The sequence below is a fragment of the Microtus pennsylvanicus genome, chromosome 19 (assembly GCF_037038515.1).
Source record: "Microtus pennsylvanicus isolate mMicPen1 chromosome 19, mMicPen1.hap1, whole genome shotgun sequence".
Lineage (NCBI taxonomy): Eukaryota > Metazoa > Chordata > Mammalia > Rodentia > Cricetidae > Microtus > Microtus pennsylvanicus.
The window spans coordinates 5,356,837-5,376,246 of NC_134597.1; the positions used below are offsets into that span (position 1 = coordinate 5,356,837).

A 19,410-nucleotide genomic window follows, 5' to 3' on the forward strand; every position below is an offset into this window, starting at 1 on the left:
ACCGGAGCTCTTCTCACTGCAGTTTTATTCCAGGACTTTTTACACTTCCCTCTCTCTTCCCCTCTCTCCCTGGGCAAACCTCTCCCAGCCCTTAAGCAGGCATGGGCTGCCAAACCCGAACTGCCAGGTGGGCACTGCTCATAGGTTCACGCATATGCAGGCAGCTGATAATCATTGCGTGACCATAGCATAGGTCAGGCCTTAGCCATCTCAGGAGTTGATTAGACATCTCCATCAGGTGTGACACCACGCAGCTCGCTACAGTTCCCCCTTTTGTTTTGTAAAGCAAAAAAGCAAACAGGTAAGAGTAGAGGTCTGATCTCTGTTAAAAATGAAACATGTACTAGTGTTTGTCCAGGTGTCATCCACTCAAAGAACACTAGACCTGTCCGGTGCCTTTTTACAGAGGTGGGAGTTAGACACCAACCCACATGCAATCAGACTTGCTCTTCTTGAGGTTGATGTATGCTTACCTCAAGTGCAGTGCACAAGCCTTGCATCCTGTGCTTGCTTACATCTCTTTTAAGGTAGATAGCCAAACTTGGGGAGACTGTCCTGCTTCAGTGGCCGTGAAGGCCTGAATGATCATAACTGCCTTGCAATGCTGTGAAACCCTTCTGTGGCAAAGGCACCATAGGCATACCAGGGAGGCAAGCACCATTAAGCCTGTTAGGGCACCTACTCCCGCCCACTCCTTCAGATGATGCATGGAGTGATCCAGGAAGATAGTTCTTCTGCCAGGCTGGTATCCATGCGTGCGGAATCTGCAGTCACCATCGTCACCTGCAACTTTTCCAGTTGTTGTTCGAATTCACCAATTACCTAAAAGATAGCTAGACAATTCTTTAAACAGATTAGTTGCATGAGTCATATTGAATGCTGGTCACACACAGCCCCGGATGGATAGAAATGTCTGACAGACTAGGGTATAGACTTGCCTCTAATAACATACCCCAGCTGCCATACCCCCGTGGCACATTCATTCTTGTCAGCTGAGTGCATGGAAGACACCTTCTCCCTCGTGCACCTCTTTGGCTTCCCTAGCAGCTCAGCTGATCCTGCTTCTGCTCTGAAAGGGCCCCCGCTTAAACCGTGTTTTAGGGGATTTGGGCGTTGTCAATCCGTCTGGCTACTTCCTGCTGAGCGGGGACGTTGTGTTCTTAAAGTATTTACTACAATCTACTGCCATTTTCTAGTCGCGCTCGCTGGGACTCAGGTCGCAGCGGCAGCAGAGAGGCGGAGACTTCCCTTCCCCACCGGGCTGTAAGGTGGAGGAGTGGCTGAGCAGAGCAGCCGGCAGGCCCCAACCTCGGTCCAGGCCGGTTGCCCCGGGCAGGCGAAGTCCAAGCCAACAAGGCTTCTAGGCCCTGAGGCAAGTCCCGGGTGTTTGCAGCTTAGCAGACCCTCAGTGCTGCTTGGCCTTTGAGCTGTCTTGGAGCCGCAGCTGCTCACACTCCACTGCAAACTCCTGAGGCCTCGGTAGCTCAAACCACACGACTATCACTCCCTTCCTTAGCATACCTTGTTCATTGGCAAAATTCAGATCTCTACCAAGCCTGTCCCAGGATGAGACATTGATTGCCAGAGACGGCAAACCAAGATGCAATTGTGTCACATTTAGCCAAAAACCTCTCCAAAGCGCTCCGTAACAGCTCGTTAAGAGCCAGAAAAATCAGGTGTGATGTTGAAGCTCCCATTCTAAAATCCTATTCTTAAACCGTCCACTTTGGTCGTGGCCCTCACTTTAAACCGTCCGCTTTGGTCGCGGCCCTATTACCCCCACTATCCCTTCTTACCGGAGAGAGCGGAAAACCCGCTTTTTGTCGTGGATCCCCGATCTTTACCTTGAGGATTTACTGGTGCACCCCTGGACTGCAGCAAGTTCTGGGCTCCACGGAGAGAGGTTTGGAGGTTCCCCGTACTGGCCACCAACTGTCATGCCCCACCTAGTCCCGCAAGGATGACGTAACCACCAGAGCTCTTCTCACTGCAGTTTTATTCCAGGACTTTATTCACCTTCTCACTTTTCCTCTCTCTCTGATCTCTCTCTCCCTCTCTCCTTCCTTCTTTTTTCCTCTCTCTCTCCTCTCTCTTTGCCTCTCTCTCTTCTCTCTTCTTTTCCTCTCTCTTTCCCTGGGCAAACCTCTCCCAGCCCTTAAGTTAGGCACAGGCCGCCAACCCCGAACTGCCAGGTGGGCACTGCCCATGGACCCACGCATATGCAAGCAGCTGATGATCATTGCGTGATCATAGCATAGGTCAGGCCTTAGCCATAGGAGTTGATTATACATCTCCATCAGTTGTGATTCCACGCAGCTCGCTACAAGGCACAGCATTCTATACCGCCAGGGGTCTTCTTTTTCTTTTCCCTTTTCACAGCGTGGCATGCGTGTGGAGGGGAGAAGACTGCTGTCAGGAGCTGGCTCTTCTCTTCCATCGTGTGGATCTCTGGGACTGAACTCAAAACACCAAGTTTAGTGGCAAATCACTTTACCCACCGAGCTGCCTCGACAGCCCAGGCACAAAACTCACTGCATAGCCAAACAAGGGCTCGAGGTACCAGGCGTATGCCACCATGTCCAATTTATTTGGTATGGGAGGTGAGGTCTAAACATTCTACCATTTGATCTACACCTGTCGCCCAGATGTTTTTCCTCTAGCATTTTGAAGATGAGATGCCATTTTTTGGTCTTCGTGTCTTTGCTGAGAAGCTGGCTAACCACATTGCTGTCCCCCGCTTGCTGTAACTGCTTCTTTAGTAATTTTCTAGACTTTCCCTTCACGGCTGGCCACCAGCTCTGTGTGTGTGTGTGTGTGTGTGTGTGTGTGTGTGATTGTTTGCTTTATTCTGTATTCATTGTGTCTGAGGCCCACTAGTGTCTTAAGGCTGGAAGTTTTCTTTTTCACTAGTTTGAGGTCATCCTGTTTTTCAAATATAGACTATTTTTAAAGCAGTAGAGACCCCTTCGTGTCCTCCTGCTGGTGGTGTGGGAAGTTCTTTTGTATGTGTGTTGCTTTTATTGGTTAATGAATAAAGAAGCTGCGTGCAGTCAATGGCTTGGCAGAGTGGAGCCAGGCAGGGAAAACTAAACTAAATGCTGGGGAAAGGAAGGTGGAGTCAGGGAGAAGCCATGCAGTCCTGCTGGAGAAACTTTACCCAGTAAGGCACAGCCTCGTGGCAATATACAGACTAATGGAGATGGGTTAGCCAGAAATACACTTATTAGCCAAACATTATGGCAAATAGTATCGTTTCTGTGTGATTATTTCAGGGATGAGCAGCCAGGAACAAACAAGCAGACTCCTACAATATGCTGGCATCATTCCCATGGAATAGAGATTTTGCTTCAATGCTGTCCCACTGTGTCCTCTTCAGAGCTGCTAAACCAAAGCAGAGGCACTACTCAGTCAAGTGTTTGCTGGCAACAGGGGCCCACCTCCCATGATCTTCTGATCACTCTGGCTCCTCTCGTCCCCTCAGATTTTAGCCCTACCATCTTTCCTATTATTAGCTGGTTTTAACAAACTCATTAATATCAAAAATATATTTTAAGAAAGATATTCTGCTGTCTCCAAAAAGATAGTTTTCATCATATGTATTTTCCAAGTAAAGTAGCCTGGCATATTGAAAAGTACAGAAGTGTCCATTTCAAATAAATTTAAAATATCTTCAGTTAATAAATAAGAGCTTATATTAATCAAAGAGATCCTCTGAAAGGACCTGTAGTCTTTCTAAAATGTTGGGCATATAGAGCCAAAAAAATGGGTCTGGTATTCAAAAGCCATACGATGTTATTCGGATTGAAAACAGAACAAAGACTCCCACTGTAGAGTGCAACTTCAAGGAAACGAACAGAAAGATGTGGAAATGGACCTGGGGCTTTTAGCACGTTCACATCAGTTTTGTAGTTGACTGTCCAGGAAATCAAGTGATACCATCCACTTCGCTGTTTAAGCTGATTTGAGAGGCTTTCCTCAAAATGTAACAATGAAAACTCCATTTACTGTGGATGCTCATTTAAGGTTACCACAAAACAAAAATGGCTTGTGGGAGGAACAGTATTCATATCTGCGAATGCATGAGAGAGATAGTCTTGGATTTGAAAGTGATAGCTACAGAAGAAAGGCAGATAAGAAATACATCACTGTAAAAAAAACCTTTCCATTTCTTTCTACCAAAAAGTGCTTGCTAGAGTCTACTGATAATGGGAGGAATGTTAACATTATCTACAATAGGAAGTGTAAAAGCTTTCGAACCTTAATATACTGAATTTTTGTTTTTCTTTATCAAACAAACCAGGTAAGGCCCTTGTAAACATTGAAGACGATATGGAACCTGCCTCCACATCTACGTTTTTATATCAGGTTGCTTTTCCCACACACTGGTAGACTTTGATTTAAATGAGTCGTCATAATGTTCACAGTAGCAACAAGAATTAGTAAAATTCAGTAGGTCTTTAGACACACTGGCCCTGCATCCTTATAACTGCTCCTCTTGTCTCTGATACACAAACTTCAATTTAAAATGTGTGGTCTTTTTCTGAGCCTATTGTCTTGTTAGCCAGGTGAGTTAATAACTGAAAAAATTCCAAATATCCCAAGACACAGTTCTTTCCTCCTCTTATGTCAATTCTAAAAAGGATCCCCAGCTTCTCTTATACTTTGTTACTTTGTTTCTCAAACTGTCCTCAGCAGGAAAGGGACCACGGCAGCCTCCAGTGGGAGCAACCACCTCCCCCTGATACTCCTTTTCACATTTGATTTCTCCCAGCCCATTGCTGCAGGAATCTCAGTCCACTGCTTCAGGTTGCAGTTAGTTTGACTTGTGCCATTGAAGTGACTTCTGGAGAACCTCTTAGAGCATCCTGCGGTGTGTATCCTCAGGAGATACATTGACATCTTGCTGACCTTGGAGATATATGTAGTTGAGCATCTCAAATACATTGGCCATTTATTTTCAAGTTGCTTTAGTGGGGACTCCAATAAGTGCTAATGGTGATCTCTTTCTTAAGCCAGGTGCAGATACACAAGTTCTTATAACTGTAGCTTGTTAGAAACCAACTTCCACATAACATATATTCAAATATTCTACACTATTAAAAATGAGAAATGAGAACAATACAGATTATAACTAAATAAAATTCTATCTTCAACCACCAGATGGACAAAAAGTTAATTAGGAGAAAACCCGGCATGCTCATAAGTTAGGAATGTTAAGTTGGGTACACTTTCACCAGGACAAATGACATATCCATCAAAATTGCATCCCTTTGTTCTTACAATTTCTCTTTATAAATATGTACAGACAAACCTAGCCAAAGGTCAGAAATACTTGGTAAAATTTTGGTAATCATTGCAAGGTATTGGAACATATTTGGATGTCCGCCAAAGGAGGTGATGAAATAAAAGCAATAGCTCTGAGGCTCTTAAAAACAATGAGGCAGTTCTTAACCTGCGGATAAGATACAGATTCCATGATGTGGAAAGGGGATAGGCCATGTACTGAAAGGGAAGGACAGAAGGAGGAAAGAGGACGGAAGAGTGGACCGGTACCAAACGACACTCTTGAAAAGTAGCCAAGAGTTGAGCGTAACACAATTGAAAAGTACACGCAGGGATAAGGGATACAGAAGGAGAGGAACTGAACGTATAAACAGTAGTATCCCACATTTTGAAGAAGATAGCCAGTGCAACGCTTTAAGGACGAAAATGACTGGATTCAAGTCACTGGACCTTCACAGCACTTAGTGACGACAGATTCCAAGCGATGATAAGACCGGAAGTGAGGGTGCCAAATGTGTCGTCAGGAGCAAAGACTGCTACCCAGGATAGAGAGGAAGAGCTAAGCTAGACTAGATCCCTTGAGCAATGAGGTCCGAGACATGAGAAAGAGGAGTCTGGGAAGTTTCTCAATGATAAGATGAGGTCACTAGCCCACGTACTACGCCATTCATATAGAAATGGACTACTGAGAAATGTCTTGTTTGTCATTGTTGGGGAGTGAGGCACAAAGCAACATAATAGGTTTTGTCAAGTTCTACCACAGGGAAAACCAGGATAGTAACCCAACATTTGGAGAAGTACCATTTAAGTTGATTTTGTCGCGTTTTTCAATTTTTATGATAGTAAAGCAGTAATAAACAGCAGAGAAAATCTATACTAATGCCAAATATTTATTTCATTTAAGATGAGATGAAACAATTACATAAAGGAGAGTTGGTTTTGTTTCCCAATGCAGACGTGTTCTGGCTTTTGTTATCGCTCCTTTTTATAGCGGAAGGCGTTTCTGACGGTGATTTATTCATAATAGAATCAGTTTGAGAAAAACGCCAAGTTGCAGACACGGCAAACCATAGTGCTTCCCATTAATATGCAAGAGAAGAAAATGGCCAAATGATAAATTTAACACAGCACCAAACTAACGATATGTCAAGGAGGAAATTGCTGGAGAATCGCATTAGTATTTAAAATATAATGTCAGGAAACTACGGGTGTAGCACTTAAGGCCACGTTTGAAGGGCGATGGAAATAAAATGGGAGCCTCCGGTTTATTTTAGAGGGAACAGGGAAAGAAGCCTTTACAGCGCGCAACTCCTATTTGGTACTTCAGAATTCCTTACGGCAGTGACGCGATTGCGTAGCATGAGCGAGCCCCGAGTTCGATACCCAGCACTGAAAACAAAACAACAGCAAAAAAAACAAAAAACAAACAAAAAAAAAAAACCTTTTTTATCATGTAATCTGTTTCTGCTTATATGATGGAGGAGAATTTTACTGTCTTCTTCCAGTGCGGGAGCCATTTGGAGAACATAGAGCGTAACTTGTTCCTGTACCATCCGAGCCGCTCGGAAATCACTTAGCCCCTCAGAAGATGAGGGCAAGCTCAGAATTACAGAGGGACCGGGGTGAGCCACGGACACGGAAGTGTCTAGTGTAGCCAGAATGAAAGAGGAGAGCTTGTCTGTCCTAAAATAATATCACAATCACATGATGGTTCTACTAGGTCAGAACAGGAGTGTGGAATCGTCAGACGCAGGGAGGCGATGGGACGTGAGGAATGGGCTGCTTCAGAAGGACACAGTGCCCCAGCGGAAGCCTGATCCCATCAGTTCCTCACAGTGTTTCATCTACAGCTTATAGCACCAAGAGAGACATGAGATCTAAGGATTTTTGATTAATCTAAAAGCCCTTATTTCTAAACCCAATTTAAACAAGATTTAACCATTACTAGTTTTTTGAGTCCAGAGTAATTTTAAATGAATTAATTTAAGGCTTTCCCCCCAGGGTGACAAATTTATGTTAAATGATAAGGAATGATCTGTGTTTTCAAAATACAAATCAGTCTAATATTTTTGAAAATTGAAAAATGAGATGCTAGGAACTTATGTGTGAAAGAGGAGTTGGGGCTGTTCTAGTTTTAACAGCCACACACGTTTCTGGACATCTTCTTTTTGTGGCATTTCATTTATAGAGACCATAAGGAAGGGAAAATCTTTACATTGCTTTTACTGAACATGCTGGATTAAAGATTTGTGAGGGAAAGGGGAAAGTTAGCTAAACATCGAATGTCTCAGGGCAGCTGGACTCTCTCAAGAAGCTCCCCTGGTGATTCTCAGCAAGGGGGCTTGGAAGAATCACCTGTCCTCCCGCACCTTCACCAAGTTCCTGCCCTTCAGCCCCTTCTGAGACTCCTTTTGGTGTCTTTCCAAGTGTTTATCGCACATTATATTTGAATTACTGAGTTTTTTTTTATTTCCTAGATTTCTTTTAAAATTCTTTAATTTATAGGATCTCTGGGTTTTTCAGACACATGATAAAAAATCTGTTACAGTTTTTCCTTCATTATCCCAAATTACTTATTTCTGTGTTCAAGATAAAGAGTGAAGTAAAGAAACCTAATTGTCGTCTCATAAATTTAACATGGAATTTGTAACGAGTCTTTCTCTGTCCTGCCAGCCATCTCTCAAATAATGACAGGGAGACTTCTTAGTAATAACAAAAGCTCATCCTGTATCCTAAGCATGTTCCTACCTAGTTCTTTTAACTTAAATTAACCCATTTATATTAATCTACATTCTGCTACGTGCCTGAATCATCAATGGGTCAAGGGAGAAATTAAAGACTTCCTAAATTCAATGAAAATGACCACATAACGTACCCAAATTTATGGGACACAATGAAAGAAGTGTCAAGAGGAAAGTTCATAGCACTAAATGCCTACATAAAAAAGCTGGAAAAAAAATCCCACACTTGTGCATTAACAGAACACCTGAAAACTCTAGAAAAAAGAGAAGTAAACTCACCCAGGAGGAGTAGATGGCAGGGAATAATCAAATTGAGAGCTGAAATTAATAAAGTAGAAACAAAAACAATAAAAGAACCAATGAGACAAAGAGATAGTTCTTCAAGAAAATCAATAAAGTAGACAAACCTTTATCTAAAATAACTAAAAGGCAGAGAAAGAATATCCAAACTAACAAAATCAGAAATGAAAAGGGGGACATAACAACAGACATGGAGGAAATCCAAAGAATCATCAGGTCATACTTCGAAAACCTGTTCTCCACAAAATAGGAAAACTTAAAAGAAATGGATAATTTTTTGGATAAATATCACTTACCTAAGTTAAATCAAGACCAGATAAGCAAATTAAGTAGACCTATAACTGCTAAAGAAATAAAAACAGTCCTCAAAAGTCACCCAACCAAAAACAGCCCAGGACCAGAGGGTTTCTGCTCAGAATTCTACAAGATTTTCAAAGAAGAACTAAAATTAATAGTCCTCAAATTGTTCTACACAATAGAAACAGAAGGCACATTACCAAATTCTCTTTACGAGGCTACAATTATCCTGATATTCAAACCACACAAAGATATTACTAACAAAGAGAATTACAGTCTTCCTCATGAACATTGATGCAAAAATACTCAATAAAATACTGGCAAACTGAATTCGAGAACACATCAGAAAAATCATCGAACATGATAAAGTAGGCTTCATCTCAGAGATACAAGAATGGTTCAACATATGAAAATCTGTCGATGTAATCCACCACATAAACAAACTGAAAAAAATAAAACTATGATCATACAACATCCCTTCATGATAAAGATCATGGAGAGAGAAGGGATACAAGGAACATACCTAAACATAATAAAGGCAATATACAGCAAACCAACAGCCAACATCAAATGAAATGGAAAGAAACTCGACGTGATCCCACTGAAATCAGAAACAGGTTTTTTACTCTTTCTCCATATTTATTTAATATAGTACTTGAGAATCTAGCTAGAGAAATAAGACAACAAAAAGAGATCAAGGGGATATAAATTGGAAAAAAAAGATGTCAAATTTTCATTATTTCTGATGATACGATAGTTTACATAAGTGACCCCAAAAATTCTACCAAGGAAACCTACAACTCATAAACACCTTCAGTAAATGTAGCAGGATAAAAGATTAACTCAAAAAAATCAGTAGCCCTCTTTCACACAGATGATAAATGGGCTGAGAAAGAAATCAGGGAAACATCACCCTTCACTATAGTTACAAATAATATAAAATATCCTGAGTAACTCTAACCAAACAAGTGGAAGACCCATATAAAAAGCTTTAAATCTTTGAAGAAAGAAATTAAAGAACACACCAGAAAATGGAAAGATGTCCCATGCTCTTGGGTAGGTAGAATTAACATAGTAAAAATGGCAATCTTACCAAAAGCAATCTAAAGATTCAATGCAATGCCTATCAAAATCCCATCAAAGTTCTTCACAGACCTCGAAAGAATGGTACTCAAATTCTTATGGAAAAGCAAAAAACTCAGGATAGCCAAAACAATCTTGTACAATAAAAGAACTTCTGGAGGCATCACAATCCCTTACTTCAAACTCTACTACAGAGCTACAGTACTGAAAACAGCCTAGTATTAACATAAAAACAGACAAGAGGACCAATGGAACTGAATCAAAAAATTGGACATCAATCCACATACCTACAAACACCTGATTTTTGACAAAGAAGCAAAAAATACCAAATGGAAAATAAAAAGCATATTTAACAAATGGTGCTGGCATAACTAGATATCAACATGTAGAACAATGAAAATAGATACATATCTATCACCATGCACAAAACTCAAGTCCAAATAGATCAAAAACCTCAACAAAAAGTCAGTCACACTGAATCTCATAGAAGAAAAAGTGGGAAGTACAGGAGACCACTTCCTAAATAGAACCCCAGCAGCACAGACACTGAGAGAAACAATTAATAAATGGGACCTCATGAAATCAAGAAGCTTCTGTAAAGCAAAGGACACAGTCAATAAGACAAAACGACAGCCTACTCAATGGGAAAAGATCTTCAGTAACCCCACATAGGACAGAGGTCTGATCTCCAAAATATACACAGTAATCAAGAAATTTGGTCATCAAAAGAATAAATAATCCAATTTAAAAAAATTGGGTAGAGACCTAAACAGAGAACTCTAAACAGCAGAATCTATAATGGCTGAAAGACACTTAAGGAAATGTTCAACATCCTTAGCCATCAGAGAAATGCAAATCAAAACAACTCTTATACCTATAAGAATGGCTAAGATCAAAAACAATGATGACAACTTATGCTGGAGAGGTTGTGGAGTAAAGGGAATATTCTTCTATTGCTGATGGGAGTGCAAACTGGTAGAGCTGCTTTGAAAAATCAGTATGGCAATTTCTCAGAAAATTAGGAAACAACCTACCTCAAGACCCAGCAATACCACTTTTGTGTATATACCCAAAGGATGCTCAATTGTATCACAAGGATAGTCCTCAACTATGTTTATAGCAGCATTATTTGTCATAGCCAGAACCTGGAAACTACCTAAATGCTCCTAACCCAAAACATGAATAAAGAAGATGTGGTACCTTTATACAATGGATAACTACACAGTAGGAAAAAATAATGACATCTTTTAATTTTCGGGCAATGGATGGATCTAGAAAACATCATACTGAGTGAGGTAACCGAGACCCAGAAAGAGAAATATAAAATGTACTCACCCATAAATGACTTTTAGACATAAAGCAAAGAAAACCAGCCCACAAATCACAATTCCAGAGAACCTAGACAACAATGAGGACCCTAAGAGAGACATACATGGATCTAATCTACATGGGAAGTAGAAAAAGAGAAAATCTCCTGAGTAAATTGGGAGCATGGGAATCATGGAAGAGAATAAAATTTGAGGGGAGAAGAAAAATATATACCTCAATAAAAACAATTAAAAAGAAATGAAAACAATTACTCATTCCCAGTCAAATATCCAGAAATATGTCAGTAGGAGAGATATCTACCAATACTGCTGATCTTGAGAACAGAGGGAGGAGCTGGAAGAGGCGATGTACAATTGTAATCCCAACACTGGGAAGGCTGAGGCAGGAGAATCACCATGAGTGTTATGCCACTGTGGGCTAAGTACTAAGTCCTTATCTTAGATGGAATGAAAACCGCACAGTGTAAAATTAAAAAATTAAAATAAAAGAAAACAGTGATGAAGTCTCATATGCATGCCTTCCATCCTAGCACTTCGAAGGGAAAGCAGGACCATACAAAGTGCTGGCTACAGAGTTTGATCTTGTCTTCATAAACAGAAAGAGGGGGGAGGGAAGGAGTGAAGGAGAGACACAGAGACAGATGGGGAAGATAGACAGACAGAGATACAATGGGACCCTTGCCAATGAATATAAATGACCCTTCTATGTTGTGAAAGAGAAATGGTTCTCCCTCAGGTCCTCAGAAGAAACTCAGTCTGGACACTAGACATGCTAGTTTTAGCTCTTGAGATTTAAACCCATGTAACCATACATGAACACATTTTTGTTATTGAAGCCACTGAAGCTGTGTAAGAAGCAGGTGTGCCCCATGATGTGCAAAGCATTTGAGCTTGTTTGTGGTCACTGTGAAGAGAGGAGAGAATAGAAAGTAGGTGTGTGGGTCTTCAGTGGTGGACATGGGTGACAGGATTAAGAAGACAGCACAAAGGGGTGGCTTGCACATTGTCCTGAAAGTCTTAGGACTCTGTCCAGAAGAAGGAAAAGGATGCCCAGACAAAAGAAGAAATCCACATCAACACAACACGTTTGCTTTTCAGCTTTCTGTGGGAGTAAAGTCATGAAAAGCTTGAAAGGGGAATATAAATACTTTTGTTCCTGTCAAAACTGCAGTGAGACATTCTGAAATCCTTTGACTTTCCCAACAACATATGGTGACTAATACACACTTTATAATGCATTGCTAGGCTTTTGAAGGACCAAGAGCAGCTCAAAGCCCCTAATTCCACCACAACAGAAGAAGAAAAAGGTGATAGAGCCATTACCTTCCTGTCCAAGCTCAGATCTTCATTCAAGGTCAACTGAGGAAGATGAAGGACAAAAGCTGATGCTACTCTGAAACCACCCAAGAGCTACAGGAAGGTAAGGAATTGATCACAGGCACAAAGGTGGGACTAGAGAGATGTTGCTTACACTTGCTGATTTCTGGTCCTGGAAGTCTTTGCCCCAGAAGAGACGGCTGAGAAGCTGAATAGTGCAAAAAAAAAAATTGATAAACTTCACTGCACTCAAAACTAAAACAGAAGCTGGGCAGTGGTGGTGTATGGCTCAAATTCCAGTACTCTGGAGGCAGAAGCAGGTCGATCTCTGTGAGTTCAAGGCCAGCCTCGTCTATAGAGCAAGTTCCAGGACAGTCAGGACTATACAGAGAAATCCTGTCTCAAAATGGAAAAAAGAAAAAGAAAACAGAAATTAAAACAGAAAACAACACCAAAAAATGAGAGAGAATCATGAGGGAGGGTCTTCTGTTTTGAGTTGATTTCATTGGTTAATAAAGAAACTGCCTTGGCCCTTTGATAGGACAGAAAATTAGGTAGGTGGAGTAAACAGAACAGAATGCTGGGAGGAAGTGAGGCAATTGCCATGCCTCTCCTCTCTGGTCAGACGCGATGTAGCCAGCAGCCAGGTCACACATGCTGAATCTTTCCCAGTAAGCCACCACCTCGTGGTGCTACACAGATTATTAGAAATGGCTTAATCAAGATGTGAGAGTTAGCCAAAAAGAGGCTAGAGCTAATGGGCCAAGCAGTGTTTAAATGAATACAATTTGAGTGTTGTTATTTCAGGTGTAAAGCTAACCATGCAGGAGCTGGGACAAAAAGCAGGCCTGCTCACCTCATCACTACAAGAAAAGAGCGGGAGGGAAAGGAGACAGGGAGAAAGGAGGGCGGGCTGCACACATGTTAGCAATATAAACACAAAGCAAAATAGAACTCACTATATACAAGGACTCCAAGAACTCAATAAAGAAAACAGTTCAGTCTAATAAAAACAATCTTCCCTGGTTATAAAAGGGCATTTCCCAGAAGCAGGAGCACAGGCAGTAATGAAGCTGTCTATGGTGTATCCTAGAACATTAAACACAAAATGCTGCGTTGCAGTCATCTAAGCCAAAGGAAGCAGCATTAAGTAGCAAATGGTGGCATATTTGACATGAGTTAGACAACAGTACCTCTGACACACCTGTAGGAACTTACAAGAAACTGGCTCACTTCGGGGAGAAAACTGGCATGATACACGCTCATGTGGAATCTATACACACATCAGAAATTCCAGCTAGGGTATACACCCTTGAGAAATGGGAATATGTGTGTCCAGAGACACAACTATGAAAATGGGTGATGGTGATGGAATAATGAAAAAAATAAAAGTAAAAACAGCTCAATTGATATCAGCCAAAGCAATGATTAAATATGTTGTTTAAATAAATTGTTATATATTCTCATCGATATTTCACAAGCATGGCATTCATATAAATGTATGCATATGAATTATGATGCCATCTATCAAATCATAGAGAAGTGCATATTTCAGTAAAAGTTGTCTCTAGCATCTAAGTAATAAATTATTTGGGAACGTATTTATTTATGGTAAAACATGGGCTAATTATAAAGTTAAATTAAAATATCAACTTGTAGATGTCTAAAATACATTCTTACAAAGCTACAAGCTATGCAAGACTAACTATATATTGTTTAAGCATCCATAGAGGTAAGATTAGTTTTACATGTAAAATTACGCCTGGGATAAAAGGGTAGCAAGGAAGAGGCAAATCAGGATCCAGAGAGTCAGCACTTTGGTCTAATCTGTAGGTGATGTGGTTACTGCCGGTCTCATCCTGTTTTAAAACTGACAGACATGTTGTATGTATTCTTTTTTAATAAAAATATTACATAATACAATTTTAATTACACCATGGAAACCTCTGGTATGTTGCTTTTGACAGCTTGGCTATTTGTCCATTTCCTTAGTCTGGAGCATTTTGGTGCCCAGCTTGAATGAGTGGCAGGCTGGGGAGAAGACAGCACCTTGTAGATGTGTTAAAATGCCATCTCAGAACGTTCAGCCTTCTCACACTGGGTGCAACAAAATCATTACAAAATGGCCAGCCTAATTCTCGTTCCCTCACAGTAAAATTGAGCCTCATTCAAACCTCTAAAACCTGCTTTATTTATTTGTTTGTTTGTTTTTACATAGTTTAAGCATACAGAAGGCTTTGATACCAAGGAGGAATGGAAGTGTCCGTTTGCCGTAGGATCTCTGCTATCACTTTGGGGTTCTTTCTTCACTCCGTCCTCACCCGCCGTCCTCAGGCATTATCCCCGCACTCACATGTAAACTTCTCACCCCTTCCGACTCCCCAACCAAAGTCTTTCCCATCACAAAGTCTTCTCCACTGACTGGGCCTTGAAGGAGCTGTAAGAGCTGGGGCACAGGCAGGGTGGGGTTTGATCTGACATCATATGTGGAATAGAACGATCAGGAATCCGGGCCACGCTGAAGGCTGTGAGGCAGACAAAGCGTGTGTTCTAAAGTCACACACTGAGTCCAGATCCCCAGTACTTCCACCCATCAGCTGGGTGACAGCTGAGACGCCACTAACATCATGAGAGCCTTAGCCTTCTCCCCTGAGTGAGCAGTTAGTAACATTATATCCTGTATTATACATTATAGGCGGTGGTTGTGAGTAGTCTATACACTTAGGAACTATCACTACTTAGTGTACGTGCTGATATGCACGGTTTGTGTTGGGCTCTTTCTAAACCGCTGCATGAAGCAGGCTAGTGCCCTTCTTCATCATTTAATGCAGGTTTCTTGGCATTCCTTTTCACTGTGGAATCTGTTTCCAGAGCCGTTGCAGCCGCTGAACCAAAAGCGGGCACAGGAGTTGACCTGTTTGTCATAATACCACCGAACTACATAGTCTCCACAGTTGCCGGGTTTCAGGGCTTCCCCGCATCTTGGGTCTAGGGAGAAAAGGGGGGTGGAGATTACTAGAGGTGATTTTCTAAATGAAGACATCAGGGAAAACAGAAAACAAAAGCTTTATGCAGTGAAGTAGTATAAACTTCTAATTCTTTATACATAGTAACAGCCAGTTGAGAAACATGTGTCTAAGTTATTGAAGGGAGGGTTCTGTATTACCCCAAATATTCTGCCCACCGCTGCAATCCATCCCTCAATTTCATTTTTATGAAACTCCATTAAACTGCACATTTCCAAGAAGGTGTACGTGAGAATCCATTAACTAATATCCCCGGGGAATCAGCTGACAGGAGAAGACAGATTTTTACAAACAGTCTCATTAGGTAGCCCAAGCTACTCTCCTCTTCCTAAAGGCTGGTATCACAAATGTGGACTATTGTTTCCGTCACAGAACTTCTGTCTTTTACTTACATAACACACAAGCACCAAAGGGAAGTTGATATTACAGTTCTCTTTTAAAAGACAACTGTTGCAAACCCAAAAAGACAGGGCATGACCATCTCACGCCAGTTACCGTGAACTTCGGGAGTGCACTCCTATAGGAAAGTCAAAATAATAAGTCCTTATTCTGTTAATTTAATCAGAGCCTCCAATTTATTAAATCCCTTTTTATTGATCAACAATGCAGAGTGCCTTGATTCTTATTTTTTACCGGAAGAAATTATCCCAAGGTAAGAAAAGTCAGACAAACAGAAACCAGTTGCTATGACTTGCTCTCTTGGAGATGGATCACACATCATAAGCCTTGTCTCTGTAACAAAGCCAGTCTTCACTCCAACTCCACCCACTTCTCCTCACGTTTGGAGTGTGTCTTAGCATATTTTTAAAAAACTGAGCTCTAAATCTGCTTCTGCTATGAAAACTCCCTACACCTAACAGAAAAGAACAGATCTACACAACCCCTACCTCAAGAACTAAAGAACATGTCCCGGAACCTGTTTTCAAGTCCATCTAAGCTTCTGTTGGACCTGGATATTGTCATTTTTTTTGTATGTGGCAAAACATACATAGTGTTTCTCTATGTATATATAGTAACTCATAGAAAATCTGCTGCTGGATCAGGATCTAAGTTATACAACCAAGGATCAAAACCCCAAATCTCTACATTTGAGAAGAACACAGAGCAGGTGAGGCCAAGGCAACAGGGGGAAAAAATCTAAATCTAAATGTTCAGGTTAAACTCTTTGCTGTGTCTTTTCAATAACGACACTTCCTCCCCAGAGAGCTGCCTCTCGAGTTCCATATGACTCAGTCAGAGCTGGCGTTGTCTTCCCTGTTAAGTTAGAGCATTTCCTCAGAGGACATTCTAGAGACCGCTCTCGTGTGCCTCCCTCACGTTGTGGATACAGCAGCTGTGTGGCAGATGTCTCTTACCTTTGTACAAAGACTTTTCTGACTGTAAAATCAAATTGGGATTTCTGATTTCTGTTCCCTCGGGGCTGCTGAACAATGGCTCAAATGTGGTGGTCTCAGGTGGGGTAGGGACAGCCAAGTTACCAGCCTCAGTCAATGCGGAAGGTTCAACTTCTTCATTCTGGCCTCTAGAGACATTAAACTACATACACACACACACACACACACACACACACACACACACACACACACACACACACACAGACCCACACACAAAAGAAAGAAGAAAAAACATAACATTACATTTTTTTTTTTTTTGTTTCTGATGTCAACTCAACAAGGCTAACTGATTTCTTGGAAAATGTAGACAAAAGTTTGTCATTGTGTGTCACACCAGCTGTCCAATACTGACTATCTCAAGTCAAGCTCGCAGACTCATGCCCCAGCCCTGATTAAAGAAGGATTGACTTTGCTGCCACTTCGTATGGATTCTAGTGTATACACACTCTTTGTCTACATCTGGGCACAGATGTTCTGCTGAGAACTTCTAGGGAGAATTGCATGCATGTTGAGCATAAAATATGTAAGGCTGGAAAGAGATAGTCTTCATTCTTCTCTTAGTTGTTGCTATGAATAAGAAAAATCAACACTAATTTAGCATTTTCTGGTCTTTTTTACTCCATTTCTCAACACTACAGATCTTGCTGAGATATTTCAAAATATCTACCCAGAACTCAATAAATTTTGAGTCAGAGAATTGGGACAACAGACAGAGGATGCAACATTTAAATGAAAGTACTGTAGCAGCGCATTTGATTGCTTGCACAATCCCCGCTGAAAATCTTGCGCCTTCTTCTGCGTTCGCCCAGAACCCAAATAAAGCCCTCTGTGTATGTCACTTAACTTATAAAAATTCCAAGAAACACTGATCTCTAAGGCACACAAGTTCCATAAAGTTATTTTTCTGAATCTTTTTGAAGCAGGGAGTCCAGCAGACAGTGAACAGAGCCAGCTGTCATCGTTAGATGGCCTGGTTATTTACTGCTTTGCAGCATTGGTTCCCTATGCACACGCATACAAAAACATGCACACATACTCACATACCCAATCCAGCAAGCACACTTTAATCTGAGTACTAATGGATGCATGTCCCTTACTATCTTAGGATAGAACATTCTACGACTGGAAGGAAAGGGTTCAGTCCCCTATTCTCCAACGGGAAGGGAGAAAGATTCAGACCCTGGAAAGAAACACGGTTGTTCTCTTCTTTCCCATTGCCACTTTACCAAAAGCAAAGCCGCTGGCAGCCGCCTACAATGGGAACAGAGGGTCTCTGAGGGGAGTGTCCCGTGCTCTGGGCAGCATGGTTTCCTAACAGCAGTGGTTCTCAACCTTCATAATGCTGCAACCCTTTAATACAGTTCCTCATGCTGTGGTGAGCCCCCATCATACAATTATTTTCACTGATACTTCATAGCTGCAATTTTGCTACTATTATTAATTGTAATAAAAATATCTGGTATGCACAATATCTGATATTTAACTTCTAAAGGGGTCATGACCCACAGGCTGAAAATCACTGCCTTAACGGAATTTCCTCTGCTTTTGAATCTTTACAGAGCTCCAGAGGGCTGAGAAGTTCCTCTTTTCTCCACGTAGAAATGCCTATTATTTCCTAAATCACTTGATCATTCAGGAACTTCTACAACTGTAACATCTTACCATGTTTCAGAATAGACACAATTAACTGTCTTCTATAAACGAAAATAATTTCTTCAGTCTTCTGTACAATTTGAGACTATTAAACAAATGTGGGATTGTTGCGGTTGGCAATTTAAAATTTTTCTTCCTTTTTACAGAAGCAAACATGTTTGCTGAAAGGAATTTTAGAAAATAATGGACAAGCGAAAGAACAGAATAGAAATCAGAAGCAGTTCTACTCACAGATAATTGCTGCTGATATGTTTTCTCTACTCGATTTTTTTTTCCTATGTGAGTGTATTTTTAGCAACAACAAAATGCAGGCTGGGAGTATAACTTGGTGTGTAGCCTGACAGACACGGTCTGAAAGCGAGTCAGAAAGCATGGGCATGAAATCATAAGCCAGCCCATTCCTCTGTCCGTTTCTGCTCTGTCGCACTGTCCAAAAGCAAATGCAGAGCTGGAGAGTTGGCTCAGTCGTTAGAAGCATTTGTTCTTGCAGAGGACCTGGGTTCAACTCCCAGCACCCACATGGCAGCTCACAGCCATCTACAGCTCCAGTCACATGGAGATCCAGCATCTTCTTTTGACCTCCGAGGGCTCCAGCCACTCACATGGTACACACACACACACACACACACACACACACACACACACACACTCACACATATATATATGCAGGCAAAACACTCATGCACATAAAATAATAAAAGAAATAACTCTGTGGTCTGGTTGGTATTCTTTTGAGAAAACAAGTACACAGACTGCTGTGTTCAGACTTAGGATGGTAGGTCACCTGGTGGGTGTTGGCTCCATAGCCAGCACCTTCAAGGAGCCAACACCTTCAAAGGTGCCTGTCTGGCTTTCCTGGATTCCTCCTAGATGAACTACCGCTGGTGGGAACTCTTCTTGGAGGTCCGTCAGCACTTACACAGTGACAGGTATTTGGTGGCCTTCTGCAGAGGCAGGTTGGTGTCTGCAGAGGCAGGTTGCTTCAGGT

General features: G+C 41.4%; 1 protein-coding gene across 1 annotated transcript in view; it reads right to left on the reverse strand.

Moving 5' to 3' along the window:
- Window positions 1-14,516: 14,516 nt before the first annotated feature.
- Col28a1 (collagen type XXVIII alpha 1 chain) overlaps window positions 14,517-19,410 on the reverse strand; it is a 158,296-nt gene continuing 153,402 nt past the window's right edge. Inside the window, exons 34-35 of the mRNA XM_075953716.1 lie at window positions 16,731-16,911; window positions 14,517-15,337 (exon numbers count right to left, since the gene is read on the reverse strand). Coding sequence (XP_075809831.1) covers window positions 15,168-15,337; window positions 16,731-16,911 — 351 coding nt within the window. The 3' untranslated portion in view covers window positions 14,517-15,167. The remainder of the gene's footprint in view (window positions 15,338-16,730; window positions 16,912-19,410) is intronic.